The sequence below is a fragment of the Vollenhovia emeryi genome, unplaced genomic scaffold (assembly GCF_000949405.1).
Source record: "Vollenhovia emeryi isolate VEMERY1.0 unplaced genomic scaffold, V.emery_V1.0 DF939125.1, whole genome shotgun sequence".
NCBI classification, from domain to species: Eukaryota; Metazoa; Arthropoda; class Insecta; order Hymenoptera; family Formicidae; genus Vollenhovia; species Vollenhovia emeryi.
The window spans coordinates 179,277-195,558 of NW_011967241.1; the positions used below are offsets into that span (position 1 = coordinate 179,277).

A 16,282-nucleotide genomic window follows, 5' to 3' on the forward strand; every position below is an offset into this window, starting at 1 on the left:
CCACCGCCTCCCGCCCCTCCCCCTCCCCCTCCCCAGCCCTCCGTTTTGTGTATAATTTTTATGTGTCTATAAGAGAGGAAGCAGGTGGGACGGGGGTGGAAGTGGGGACAGGGGGGAGAGGAGGGGTGGGGAGGGGGAGGGGGTGGGCGGAGGTGGTGGTGGGATAGGGGGTGGGGCGCGCGCAGCGCGCCGTGCCAAAAACACTTGCGACTTACGTGTTTAATCAACTTTCTCAGCCTGTATCTCCGAAACTATTTGAGTCCCCCCCTTATATATATATATGAAATGACTCGGGAAGACATCCCCAACAACATATTTAAAAATAAAACAAATCGGAGAGGAAGTCGCTTTTATGCATAATTACCGTTTCCGCTATTATAGCGCTACTCCTTCTTCGACTTGAAGTAGGCCTGAGCCGGTTTTTCCGATTAAGAGGATCCCTCAGCCATCTTTTTTACCGACACGTTACCAAACTCCGAATTGAAACTTTCAAACACCAATATCTTTCTTATCAGACTTCTGAACTGAGCGTTTTAAGTATGGAAATGTACTGCTATGCGGTCCGCAACTTATCCTGATATTATTTTGTGCATAAAAGCTAATAAAGAGAATTACAAGCGCAAAAACTATTGTATATTTTACTGTGTCGGTAAAAAAGATGGCTGAAGGATTCCCACAATTTTTCTCTTGATGCGAGGCAAACTATCAGTTCTGTGAGCGTTTGGTATGTTTTTTTACTGAGGGTGGCTTGCTGGCCTCGCCCTCGAACCCTCCTCCTTTGTCTTGGGATCGGCAAGGGGTGAATCTCGATTGTTACGTGCTCCACCTCAGGCGGAGTAAGGGGGTGTATGCATGCCAGAATACTCTCGGTGGTTATCGCGTTCCTTCGAGAGGTAACGTCCGAAAAAATCAGCGGGGTTTGTGGATTTCAACTCGGATCTTTCCGTTCATTTGTTTAGTAAGCAGCGCACATTTCTATGCGTCACACTCGAGACATAGCGCTACTTGTGGGATTTTACTCTTTCGACCGTTAATAGAAACAGATGGCGAGAAAAAGAGAGAGTCGAGGCAGAGACCACAATAGAAGCGATAATTCCGAAAAGATTCCTGCTGCCCGATTGCCATCGATAATAAAAGTATAAATATCAGCGGGATTGGCATAAATGTATAACGTAATTAATAAGATTCAAATGAAAGATGATTTGCACGAGGAAAAAGAATGTGTTTACGCGTCAGAACGAAATGAACTATTAATGCGTTAATAATATCGCAAATGCGCATGGAATAAAGGATGCGAAGAATATGCGAATAGCATTAACGTTAAACGCTGCTGAGCACCGAAATGGCCGGTGTTGTGCGCACAAACATGATATTTATCGTCGTAGATCGCATCGCAGTCGTGACAAACAAGTGTCATCGTGACGTCAATAAAGCTGACAAGTGCGTACGATTCGCCGACGCTTCGTTTTTATCTATGCCGATTGTCGCGGCGCGCACGCTTTCGCGATGAAGGCGGCGACGTCACGGCTCGATGCATTTTAACGATCCCCCCCCCCCCCCGATTTGCAAGCCCGCGCTTAGTCGCCGATTGATATCGGGATTGATATCGGCTCGCATTGCCGCGGCAATTATTCTCGATATCGCGTCGGGTCATTTTTTCTTTCAAACACGTGTCTATCACGTACGCAATTGTATGGTGGCATTTTATTGAGGTAGTTTGTTGAAGAAATCAATAACTTAACTTTATAAATCGTTTTTCCGTTTCGACACGGAGGGAATTTAAAAGCTACTCTGAAAATCGTGGGACATGGTATTTTGAACAACTCTCTATGAGAGTTTTCTGAAATTTCACTACGCACTTTACTAGTAAAATGTAAAGTCCGGCCTCACCGAACGTCGTTTACTTCACGTTTGTCCCTTTGCCAGGCCTGGTTTCACCAAACTTCGCTCAGCTTTGATCTCAGTTTCAATTCATGTTCGTCTCTGTCTAAAGTAACAGTTGAAAAGAGACAAAGAACGAATTGTGCTAAGCTTAACGTTAAACAACGTTGGTGAAACTGGGCTTAAGATAACAGTTGGAAAGCGATAAAGAATGAATTGTCAGCTAGGCTTAAAGTTTAAGCGACGTTGGTGAAACGGGGCCCAAGCACAATTACTAGTAAAGTGTATGGTAAAATTTCAAAAACTCTCATAAAATTCTTGCCGCATTGTCCCGCGATTTGCAGGGTAATTTTAAGAGAAAATCCTTTCCCCGTAATACCGTTTCGATGCAATGATTTGTAATGCAATGAAATAGCGCGGGACGATAGACCCTGCAGATTTTTGTGAAATTTCACTATTCCTCGTCTTTTGCCGTGCTTAGAGGAACACGGCCTTGACTCCCCGAATACACATGCGCAAGAGATCTTCCCTAGAAACAATTTACAGCAACCTTTGTGCAGTTTTACGATTTGTTTGCTTGTTTTTGTCACTATGGCTGAGAGCCAGCGATCTAATACGAACAGCATTTTCTAATACGAGTCTTAGTCATACGCGGTCGCACAGATTGTCCGTCTCTACTGCGTAATTAGAATACCAACTGCTGCGAACCGGTACACAGCGACGACGCAGGCCGACGTTGGCTTCAACAATTGATTTATTTTTCAACCGACACAAGCTAATCGCAAAATCTGTTATTACGCGCGAAAGTAAATATAATTTACGGCAACGAACAGTGGATAATAAAACAGCGCATTGATAAAACTGCTAAAAAGATTTAGATAGCTGTTAACGAACAACACTGAAAAAAATGTTAGATCGTGGTACTTAAATATTATAGTTATATTCCTTACAAAGATTGTTCCAGCTGGCACCGAAATTTATTTTTATCCAACGCGAATGATTAATAATCAACCGTGAAATCTTAACTTACCAGATGATATTATTAGAATGTCGCTGCTATAAATTTCGCAGGCTACAATTTTCTAACAGGCACAAAAAATAGCATTCAATTTTTGTCGCGACACCTAAGGCCAGTTTCACAAACGATTGTTAACTATTAACCACAGATTAGTCGACTCCATATCTCTGCTAACCGAGACTCGAGAGGGGGGGGGGGGAGAAACCCGGATCGGCACTTGCCATGACACTCATCGCGCGCTATCGAGATCTCTGGCCTCGCCGGCACAAATTTCGTCGGCGTCTATCGGTGATATCGTCGTTTATCGGCGCCGTTAAAAGCGCACGCGTTTCCGCCGCGTCGCGGAAAAAACACTCGATAAGAAGGCGAACGGCGCCGATTTGCGATTTTCATTCGCGCTTTCCCTCCTCTCTTCGGCGCCGCCAAGTCGCTTCTCCTCGCAATTCGCCTACTTGCGTGCGATTCCGCTCGCGCGCGCGCGCGCGCGCGACCGCGCTCGCACTCGCCCGGTAGTGTTTTTCCATGCACGCAATAGCGCGCGCTCGCGTGGAGACACTTTATTTCGCGCGCGCAAATGTGTTTACCCTCCAAAAATAGACGGTACAGCTGTCGTTCGATGTTTTGTAGCCCGGAACTTTTATTGCCCCGTCTCTCAGATAGGGTCAGACAAAGATACTTTATTGTAGGATACAATTTCTCCTAAGCAATTGATTAAGAGAGGCGGAAAAAATATGTCACTAGAGATCACGTAAAATAATTGTGTAAAGTACAAAATGAAAAAATGTCGAGCGACTGTGTACTAAATTTCGTACCGAAATTAAGTATCTTAAGGGGATGCTGGAGTGATTCTGCACTTTCGCACCTTTCTAACCTAGAAACTATCAGTTCGCGGAAACACTTGTGTAATATACAAATTAAATGACTTACGTGTACAGATCGAAAGCAGCTTGCTATTCCGGCCAAATGAAAGAACAATATGGCATCACTGAAACTAAGTTTGTAAGTCTAATAAGAAATAATAGTGAGCAACACAATCACATACAGTACATGTGGTATGTGTGTTGCTCACGATTAATTTTTATTAGACTTACAAATTTAGTTTCAGTGATGCCATATTGTTCTTTCATTTAGCCGGAATAGCAAGCTGTTTTCGATCTGTGCACGTGAGCCATTTAATTTGTATATTACACAATTGTTTCCACGAAACAGACAGTTTTAAGTGCAAAAGGTGCAAAAGTGCAGAATCACTCCAGCATCCCCTTAATATCTAAATTCGATATATTCATTCGAAATATTCGTTCTGGAGTCAAGTGTGTGCAGGTATTAAAATAAGCAAAGGAGGATGCGCGATTCCGTTAAATCGCTCCTGACGTTTTTCGCCATGGCGCGACACGATTGGCCTCGACAACGTGTTTTCCTCGCCGCCATGTCATCGTTAATCACGTCACTCGTGCCTGTATTATTTCTCAATGTTTCGCGTACCTTTTCTCGGAAGCCTGATACCTAATCTCTCTGGGATTGATTCGCGACGCCGACACCTTTCTCTGGTTTCGCGATGACACCCCGCTGACTAAATCTCAATAGACTTTTCTTGCCGCCGTGACATCGCAAATTACATCATTCGGCTGTATCGTTTCGCAATGCTTCTCGCGAGTGTCGGAGGTCTTCCTTCCTCCTGCTGTTTGTTCAAGATAGATACGCAACCGTTCTATCTCGAATCGCTCTTGCGACAATTTCAAGTGTAACGGCAGCTTATAGCGAATTCGGTTGCTTGCACTAGTGCATACTGAGTGCACACTAAGGCTTGCTTACAGTCAATTTTTACGTTTAAGAATCGTCTTAAATATTTCTTGGAATATTTTGTAGCCAGTGAAATGATCTGTGTAGCATCTATACGGATCATTTTTTGACTAAATACTCTTTGAACATATGTTTAAAACAAAGTTAAATATAAAAACAGACTATAAACAGGCCTTAATGTGCACTCAGTGTGCACTAAAAACTTTCCTCCTCACTACAATATACTTGGGAAAAGCATCTTTCGCTGTAACAGAATAACTAAAGCGATATCTCGCATGGCTTCTGCGAAGGCTGACGACAAATGTTGTCTTATTGCGTAACTATATTTCGAGAAACAAAGATAACAGGAAAATTGACGTAAGAATAAACGCCGGACTATACAAACATCGATCGATGTAAAAGAAAGTAAATAATTCCATCATTGAAATCGCCTGAAAATTAACAGAATAATTAGCAAAATAGTAAATTCGTTGTTAGATGGTTTTCGTATTTTATAATGCGCAAGTATACCACTGAATAATTCAATAGTTATAACCGTTTTCAGTGATAATTCACTGATTGACTTTTAGAGAGTAATATGTAACATTCTTTATAAATGTGTAACAAAAATCGTACTGTAAATGCGCAAACGAAAATCTATCGCATAAAAGATTATTTTAGACCAACTTAAAATTTCATACAATAGAAAAGTTAATCTAAAGAGGCCCTCCGCCGCCCCCGCCGTATTCTTATCGGCGGTCCTCTTTTGTTTGCGATAAAATTAAGTTTTCACCTTTTTATAACTTAATTAATTTTATTCACAACTTATTATATAATATATAATAAATATAGAAAAAGAGATAAAGTTACGTAGTGAAACAAAAAACATGATGTACAATAAAAATATGTAAAATTTTTCATTATGACATAAAATTAGATATGAACATGTTACATGTGTTTACAATAATACGCACCTAACTCTTACAATGTAAAACATTAATAGAAAATGTTACACAGTACACACAACGTGTTACATATGTGGCTGTGCTTATAATTGTACAACATTTTTTATTAATGTGCAAACGAAAAATCAAACTGTAAAGGCAAATTTATTGATCAATTGCATACGAAACTATCGATGAAAAGACTATGTGAATCAAATTGAACTTAAATTTTAGTCGATAGAAACAAATCGACCTATAAAGAGGCCCTCCACCACCCCCGCCGCGTTTAATTGACGATCCTTTCTTTACAATTTGATTTCTTACATTTTTATTATTTATTTCATTTTCCTTATAACTTACTTTACAATACACTTATAATATAATAAAAGAAATAATTTATATTATCTAATATTTTGAACTCTCGAATTATGTCCCCCTATCCCTGACTATCCGAATTCCTACCTACCCGTATTCCGATCTATAGACCTACTTATCCAATTTCTACCTAACCGTGTTTCAACATAATAAACCTACAAATCTTTAACTAAATGTGACGCGATTTTCTAGGGGTTTGACTTGGAGTTTAACGCGCCCGCGGGATTTAACAGGGGTTTCACTCTCGCACATATGCGAGAATGTATGTATATAGAAGCATAACCCACCCGAATTGTAACAAATCAAAAGAAATCAAAGTATATTATACTTCGTACAGCATCTTACTTAGGTACTTCATCAGAGTGGCCAATATTGACCACATACCTCGTCGTATTGAGTCCATCGTTGGGCCAGATTGGACATACCTTTCGTTGCTCCCGGCCATACAATCTGGTCATTTTGACCAGAGATCAGGAAGGAAGAAAACTCCTTCCATAGACGGTCGTCTCCTTATCGTCACCGACAAATATTTCGTACGATTCGAATATACGAGTGTCGATCGTATCGCAAAGTGTACGACCACGAGAGGTTATTTAAAGGAGTATATTAATTCAAAAAACTTTACTGTATATACAAATCAAATTTAATTTTACTTCCGTTATTTATTTAAAAATATTGATCATTTTTTCGTAACTTGATTTTTTAATTCGAAATTCGAAATTTAAGTAGATATAGAAAAAAAAATTTACTTCGCGTTAGAGTGCTTTTAATCATATTCCTCGATAAATTAAAATTTATAATATGGATAAAATTAGATAATTAATTGAAAATTTTTCCTGAAAAACCGATCGCGAAAACCGACCGCGAAAATACAAAGATGCGTGTGTTTTATGCATGTATTCATGCGAGACGCATCTTGAAAGTACGTTTATCACGTACATGTACATACATACATACAAATAATAAATGATGTGAGATCCAGAAAAACGAAACTTTTTTCACGATTTCAACCGATATTATAATTGCGTATTATAATTAATTAATAACCGTAAATAATATATAAAAATAAGTTAAAATTTCAGTGTTCTGAACAAAACATATTAGAATCTCACGTCATATTATTTTACTTTATACATCAATTTGTTAATGAAAATGGATAGGCTACAAAAGATTAGCTCGATGAATTGAGCAAAACATTGAAAATTGCTTATACTCCTCTTCGGAGTTTCAATATATTAAATAAAAAATTTACTTGCCGTTAGCATTTGAAACCTATCCATCTACGATCTACGAGATGCACTGTAAAAAAAGTATTATATGTAAAATTACATACATAATAAATGTAGCGATTACTCTATTAATAACCGAAATATATAAATGTATGTACTTTTACAAAAAAAATTATTTACTCTTTGTTGTGTAAATACTTGTTTATATATGATGAAAAATTACAAAAATGTAATATTTACACAATAAGCAAGCACTTTACTTATTATATAAGGTAATAATTTTACTTATTATAAGGAGTAAATTTACTGACGTATGTAAATATACACCTTTACTAAATGGTCCGAACATTACTCACTATAATACTTGTATTATAATTTTACATGTAATTTTTTTACAGTGTGTATATTCATTGCCGGAATTAAAATGTTTCTTACTCACCGACCCGATGCGCAGCAGCGGAGTTGGTGATTCTATGTTGATCCTGTAACATACAATTATAAAGTTCATATTAGAAGAGTATTTAAAAAATGAATATTAAAGAAAATAATTTTTAAATTATTAAAAATAAACAAAAGAAAGATTAGTTTTATACAAAAGAAAAAATATTTACCCTAAAGTCGCTCCGCCGGTGCCTGATGCCTTCCCCAGGCCTCCTCCTCCACTCAGGTTGTCTTCTTGCACTCGCGAAAACACAAAGATCGTTCGCGCGTTTTTACACTTTCAAAGTCTTTAGTCCAATTACACAAACGGCACTCCCGAACGCGACGCGACACGACGAATCGCCGCGCGCGGTTGCGATTCGTTTAAAGTGGCGAAAATGTGCTCTCTAAGAGTCAATCGGTGGATTATCACTGAAAGCAGTGAATCGATTCGTTATTTTCAGTAATAATCCACCGATTAACTTTCAGAGAGTGTTGGGCCTGGTTTATCATTTTCTGGTTAACTGTTAATATGGAAGTTACTCGACTCTCTATGCTTTTCTATATTATTATCTAAGAAGAGACAGAGAATCGATTAAACTATGGTCAACAGTTTATTAGAGACTGAAAAATCGGGCCCAAATAGTGCAATGGGTACCTTTGGTTGTCCCGTCTTTAGAGTATGTACTCTCTAAAATCAATTAATGGATTATCACTGAAAACAATGAATATTCACTGATTCAGTGATAATGTACTGATTGATTTTTAGAGAGTAACTCTTCGGGGTACTTAAGCCCCTCCACCACGACAAGGTAGTACCCGAGGAGGGGATTATCGACAAACCGTGCAATTACATATGTGTATATTTAGGAAAATGAATATTGAGTGAACATAAATTAGGTTTGCTATTCAATGCACAACATGAGAGAGATTCATCCGAGTTTGATCGTTAAAAAGGTATTAGCGCTTGTGGATATGTCCAACCTAACTTATAATAATATAAGGCTAATGTAACGCCAATGTTACGTATCAATAATTGCACGGTATTGCATTTACATTATTTCCCAATTCTACGCCAATACTTTGTGCTATCCGGGCTTTATCGACACTTTATATTATATTACAACATTTGTAAAATAGTTTACTATCGCTGTCACGTTAGACTAGACGTGACGCCGGGGCGTCAAAGTTAATTAGAATTGTACAGAAATTATTCAGTCGGGAAGATTACTTGGAAACCGACGTTTGTAGGAGAACCGTGTATATAGAATGTGATTGTTGCGATCGTACCAAGCGCAATTACGCGAAACGTTCCGATTAACGGAAAATTCTCGCGTGCGAGGAAAAGAGAGCTCGGAATGCCGAACGGCAAAGCCTGGAACGGCCTTTGTGCACACAAGTCTCGACGCCCAAGTACGACACTGTACACCCGCGGCTCACAACTTTTATGCACACGCGAAGTCGCGTGCACGGTCGCGTGCTGGCATCACCATTTCGTGCGGCGCTGCTAAAATATTCGTCCACCTATCAGCACCCGTCATCTAGGATAGCGGACTCCACATCCGCCCATGCAAAACGTTCATTTTGCCACCTGAAGCGGGTTTCGACCCCGCCGAGGGCGCCTATCTCAACCGGCAATCAGCACGGAATTAACGTTACAATGTTATCGTGTGACGCAACAAACTAGGCTTGTGATATACGTGCCCCGAGATCAGAGGTTACGGTTAAACTTGCATACAAATATCGGCGGTGTTGCGGCCAATTCTTACATCGCGTGGCGCAAATGTCTTAATATTCTTTATTTCTTGAAATCTCGTTTAAAACGCACCGCAACCGATACGCAACTACGATCCAAGTTTGAAATACGACGGTACTTGCCGCATCAGAGCGTCCTGTTTCGAAGGCACAAAGAATAAAAAAGCTAAGTGAAAAGCTGTCGTATTATTTTCAGCCTTTCCTTATCCTGCATTTTGTGTTACTTCGTGATCGGCCCGCATCCTCCTTCGTTCCCTCGTATTCCATGCGGGCTAAGGATAAACCGAGACGAGAAACTCGTTAAATTCATTTTGAAGAAAGCTTATAGGTTCAATTGGCGGCAAACGTCATCTCTTTTGTTATGATAATGTAATCGGTGCAAAGCTCAAAGGCATAATCGACGGCGGAAGAACTGCGAAGCGAGCATTCTTACAATTATTTACGAGCGGTCTTATTACGACAGTTACACCGATCCTTTCAGTCGTGTTATTTTTCGTAACACGAGTCTTCCGACACGGGGGTCTTGAGATCCCAATATAAAAAATCAATTTATCTTCCGCGCCGAGAACTTGAATATTTTTCTTCGTTTGAGTACACAATTTTCTATTAAAAATGATCTTGAAAATCACGTAGTTGTGGGACAACGTCGCATCTCGAAGAACTTCGTAATAGTTTTGTGAAATTTTATCACACAGAAAACATGATGTTGAATTAAAAAAAACTAAGTTGCTTGAATTGAAACGTTGTCGTCACGGACTGCCACAGACATAAATAATTCACTCAATTGTATTTGCTATGGATTTTAATTTTAAGTATTAAACGAAATATCTAGATTATTAAGACAACTGTTTAAAGTTTCTCGTTCATTAATATTGATGTTGTTTCAACGATTTTCTTTCAATTAATGCCATGTCATCCACATTTTAAGAGGAAATTCTCTCCGTGTGAACTTCCGATTATGTAGAATAAAAAAGATATTCCTTTATTTTTAAAATAATATTCATTTTGAAGACGCCGCGCGACGACTGGAGGACGAAGATGCATTGCGGTATGCATTGCGAGAACCTCGTGAATATAAACGAGCAATATTACTTTTCTGTTCGTGTCAACGAAGGGGAATCTTCGGATATATAAATTACACGTTGAACTATAGGACTGTCCGCCTCACAAACTTCATGATTTACATAATTGAAAAATTGATTCTAATTGAACGGCTCACGCCCCGACTCTCGCGTATCGCATTTGAAATATAGGTACAGGACCACGCGCCTTTACTGGTGAAACAAATATACAGGGTGATATGTAATATCCGCCTCACCTCTTATTTACGGATAGAGCGGACTAGGCTGAGTCAAAAAGTCCTCTACCATTTTGCAATTTTCGCAATAGTTAAAGAGCTATTAATTATTAAAAATCACTGTCTTAGCCCGGCCTACCGCCCAATTAAAGCGCACTACAAGATGCGGCCGTCCCGCGATCGGCGTTGCTAGGCGCGCAGGGAGTTGTTTATTATACAATTCTCCGCGCGCCTAGCAACGCCGATCGCGGGACGGCCGCATCTCACCGCGAGCTAAGACAGCGATCTTTAATAATTAATAACTCGTTAACTATTGCGAAAATTGCAAAATGGTAGAGGACTTTTCGACTTAGTCTAGTCCGCTCTATCCGTACATAACAGGTGAGATGGGTACTACATAACACCCTGTATGAAATTTTTAGTAGGGGGAAAACCAAGATTCCAGCAATTGTGGGAAAAATGTGCTTACGCGGCGTCTGTTCCCCGTCGGTATTTTTGCGTCTCATTCACCAGAATCGGCATTACGTAAAGATCTTTTTTTTTCTTTATAATGGAAAAGATACTGAATGACAGTGACGAAAGTCAAAGCGTTCACACAAAGTTCAGCCGATCTACGTTTGATAATGTCTTATTCATGCGTGATAACGGGGAGGGGGGGCGTAGGTCAAATCGCACTTGGACGCCTCTGCGGTGTATCTAAATTGCGAGCGTTTCGTCATTCGCTCGGTCGTCTTGTCTTCTTTGCGTCGTTCGCCTCGAGATGCCGGCGCGATATTTTGCGCCGCTTTCTGCATAATTCAGCCGGTGCGACGTATAAACGGGGTTAAAATATCGTCAGCATCCGTTCGCGAGGGACCGAAACGTCGCGTCGCGCGAAATTTTGGAACGACGGATGGGGGGGGGGGGTAGACAAAAATATTCTATTTAATTGTACGCGCGGTTACCGCGCGTTTTCCTAATTTTGCGATTTATAAATACGCCGTGCGACGACGAGGGGCATAAATTCGAGGCACGCCATGCGAAGGCGGGAGGAATTATTTTCGCCCTTCGCCGCGCGAACGACCGTGCATATTTATCGGTGGAACTGACGAATGCGTCGCTGTCGGTCTCTCTGGAGCCGCTTTGGACGGATGATGCGTCGGGCCGCGCCGCGACGGCATTTGTACACATTTTACTGGTTGGCTGACGGACGAGTGGCGACGACCGCGTCGTCGTGGATTCCGCGCGCGGTCTTTTTTAAGCGAAGCCCGCGCCGCTGCACATGTTTGGCCATTCGTGAATCGGTCCTTGTTGCACGAAGCGCGGGGACATACAGCTGCAGAAACGTCGAAAAGACTGTGTCATATTGAAAAATAGGACCATAAAGGAAGGTCCCCTATTATGAGACAACGGGGTTTCATTTGTTGGTTCCACCATGAATTTATTTACCCTTGGAGTGAAATTTGCTTAGTGGAAAATTCATCATTAGATCATGTAATCGTTGCGAATGAAGATTTACGATTGAATTTGGACGTTGAAAACCTGCTATCTCGTATTAGAAGTGTATCTCATAATAGAGGACTTTCCTCTATATTATACTTCAAAACAAAACAGGACTGTTATAGTTTAAATATCACGGAATCAAATGCAATAGGCCGCTAATAAAATGAAAATTAAAAATTGCTCACAACTGGATATTCGCGTATAATAATCCACATTATTCTTAATTTATTATAATAATTTTCTTCTTGTTTCCTATTCGATTTATATCTTCATACCGGTCCCGAGTTAACTTTATTTGTTTAGATTCTTTTTTGTACCACGGAAGAAAATAGTGTTATTTTATTGTTGAAATAAATTGGAATGGTCGCGAATTAATTCGCCGGTGCGGCTTATTTGCTAGATTTGGTCCAGGGCACGCGTCGTCTATCGGCCTCGCGCTGCGAAGAGACACGTCGGCGCGCTCAAATGGCGTGACGAAATTCGCTGTGCCCAATTCCGCCCCGGCGAAACGCGATGGTTCTTTTATACCCTCCGAAGATACGACCGGAGTTCAGACGTCGCGGCGGCATCCGGGCGCCGACGAGTCTGAACTTTTCAAGCGTGTAAAGGCCCCTGCCCTCTCTTAACCCCTTCCCCGTCGCCGTTTCGCTTTTCAGACGTAATCCCCAAGCTGATATAGACCGCACGCAAGGATCCGTAACTTTGGCACATTCGACGGTGTTGCAGCGGCGCGGAGCGACATGCGAAATTTCATTGGGTCGATAGTAACTTAAATTACACGTAGGGCCGTAACGACTCCGTTCGCCCGAATACAATTTACGAAAAATGCTTCGAGTAAACAGGCCTGTAAATGTTCCCTTTAATGAAAGTGTGTTAAATCAAAATTGGTTGTCTGTTACTTCAACTCGAACCAAAAATCGCACAAACCTAGTAATATCTAATTTAGCGACTGTCACGGAGAGAAGTTTCTATTAAAATGTACCCTGAAAATGGCATTTTGAAGAACTTTATGAGAGTCTTCTGAAATTTTACTACACATTTTACTAGGAACATGTATAAATATTACTAGTCAATATGTAAAATTTATATAATTTTTACAATTGCTAGTAAATATGGTAACAACTCAAAAGCTCTCATGAAAATTCTCGAAATGTGTCCGCGTTGTCCCACGATTGCACGATTGTCAGGATAAATTTTAAGAGAAAATCCTCTCCGCGTACGATACGTAAAAAATGTGTAATCTCCGTCGTTGTTTATGAAAAATGCCGACAATATGACAATGTAAAGAAAAACTCGATTCTGTAATCGAATCACACGGTCGTCTTCCCGATCAACTTATTCGTGCCTGCTTGTCGCCTCTCTATAGACAATCTCATACAAAACGAGTCACGCTTCGTTTATGCCTGGCGAACTCTAATCTTTTCAGGTCGACCGCGCTTAAATCACGAGTCATCGTGCACATCGGCGCCGTGGTGCACTCTGCCCAAGAGACCCCGATGGCGTTTCTTCCCATCGCTTAGCTAATGTTCGCAGAAACCGGAAGTCCCTCCGGTCCGCCTCTCTCGCACTGTGCGGCGCGCTATCGCGCGCGACCGTAAAAAAAAACGCGCCTTCTCGATCGCCGCGAGAGGGCCCGAGCTGCGGGGAGATAAGATCGGCCGGTACCCCGTTGCTCGAACACGTCCGTTACCTCCGTAATCCCTCGCGACCCTATCGCCCTGCGCCAACTCACCTTGATAACGACGCAATATCGCTCGTGGTAGGTACTAACAGTGTGATAAATATGAATGCGCTGTTACGCGCAATTTCTTATCGCGCGAGAGACCAACTGGGGCGACAAAATGATCTGACTCTCTAGGGACTGAGAAAAGCATAAGTGCAAAGTGATCTAGCAACAATATCAGTGTAATTGAAGTAAATAGGTTGAAACACATCAATAGAGGAAAGTCCCCTATAATAAAGTGGGTTCCTAGTACGAGATAGCGAGGTTTCCGCTAAATTGGTTGGCTCCACCATGAATTTATTGCTGAGACATTATGAAGAATCTAAAAGGATAAAACCAGATAAAATATGACGATAATAAGATAAAGTACTGCCCACTGGGCACTATTTTATCTTATTATCTTATTTTCTCTTTATAATGTCCCAGCAAGACCTAATTTGTGATTGAATTTGGGTGTTGGAAACCTGCTATCTCGTATTAGAATCCTATCTTGTAATAGAGGACTTTCCTCTAATAATGAATGAAAAATCGTCAGACAGTTGTCCTAATAATCTGGATATTTAGTCCAATGCTTAAAATTCAATAGCAGATACAATTGAGTGAATTATTTATGTCTGTGGCAGCCGGTGACGTTTAATTCAAGCAACTTAATTTTTTTTAATTCAACGGCATTTCTTTCCGCGTACGCGCCCAGCGAGAAATGACTCGTCGATCGATGTTAAAACGATGTCGAAGAAGCGCGCTTGCCGCTCTCTGACAGCGGATATCTCTGCGACTCTTTCGCATGTTAAATCCGGGTCTTAATCTCTCAGGTCAAATTGCAGAACTGACCTACCGCAGGTTCACACCGGATGCGCCGAGGGGTCATACGTACATACGAGAGGAAACGGGGGCCCTTCTTGCTTTTATCTTCTCGTCAGACACTTCGTAAAATACAATGCATTCACGGTTGCGTGTGTCGTCACGAGTATTTTCTAAACGGAATGCCGCTTGCGTACCGGCGCTTTCTAGATGTAATGTCGAGAGCGCGAGTGTTATTTATATGCCCGCTGATTCAGGAAAGCACGGCGTCACTTCGCGATCAGATACCCGAGACTCTGAGCAATTTTATTTATTCGCTTACGCGCGCGTATTTTTATTAGCCTTTCAACAATGTTCGTCATGAATTCTTGATGCAGACGGAATGGACACGTTTCAAATGGCAAGAAATTGTTGACGGTGAAGAAATACATAATCAATTGGAAAGGTCTCGCGGAGTGTACACGCGCACCTGACACGAGATATTTGTATCTCTCGTTAAGCTGCTTTTAATTGGTTCGGCTTGTTTTTATTGCGAACCTGATTGAAGATACTCGCGAATTTATCAACGAGGAATATCAGTTTGATTTCGAACAACATCGCAATTACAGCTGCAAAAAAGTTATACCTGCAGAGAAAACGAGAAAGAGAGAACGAGCTCGAATTTTAATTGCCACATCCTTGTGTTTTTCACTGCTGTGTTTTTTTTTAACTCGCATGCGATCTAGCAACTTGGTGCGCGATCGTTTCTAGAGAGACCGTTTTATCGCTTCATGTAGCAATCGCGACTAAATTAATCCATTTCTAACGAGCAATCTCAATAGAACGCGCCGATATCTGTTGCAGGATGAGAAGGTCATGATGCTGAGACCCGGATCCGTGCTGGGCCTGCTGGCCCTCGTGGCCGCGCTGAGGATCGCGGACTCGAATCGCTGTCTGACAATGCTCGAAGGTAAATCGCCGGTCATTATCGTTACGGCCCGATCGTTGCGGCTCAATTACGGCGCATTTGTCAGGCCCGAAGACGCGATATCATTGCCGCGCCATCGGAGAAACGGCGCCACGTGGAATAACCCGCTAATTGCCGGGATGCTTAGGCGCGGCTTAAACATTAATTGAATCGCTCTCACGATTCACCCGTGCGTTCACGATCATTCAGCCGATGAGTAATTAGGTGTATCGAGCCTCGCGGCGTATAATTAGGAGCTGAATACATTCCGTATGCGTTAATACCGCGTAGTTTGCTCACTTATTATCGAGCGCTTAAACACAGTCATCCCGCGGATCGGCCACGGCCGGAAACGTTCTTGTAGCCCCGGCTACGTGTTTTTCTCAGATGTTTGCATTGTACGGACAGCGGAGCGACCTTGTGCTTCTACATATGTATTTCTGCATACGCATTTCTGCCGATGCGTTTCTATTTTCCACGCACGCAGCGATGTTCATCTCGCTCGTTTCCCTATCGAGCGCACGTAATCTTGCAATTTTTATCGTGTCCCGACCGGGACACGCCGATTCCTCCTTCGATCATCTCAACGTGAAATATTTTAGCTAATAAGAATATACTTTAAGTCGCCAGCA

General features: G+C 41.4%; 1 protein-coding gene across 1 annotated transcript in view; it reads left to right on the plus strand.

Annotated features, from left to right (window-relative positions):
- LOC105569182 overlaps positions 1 to 16,282 on the plus strand; it is a 45,720-nt gene that overhangs the window by 20,630 nt on the left and 8,808 nt on the right. The window contains exon 2 of the mRNA XM_012025398.1: positions 15,548 to 15,653. Within this exon, the coding sequence (XP_011880788.1) occupies positions 15,560 to 15,653 (94 nt within the window). The 5' untranslated portion in view covers positions 15,548 to 15,559. The remainder of the gene's footprint in view (positions 1 to 15,547; positions 15,654 to 16,282) is intronic.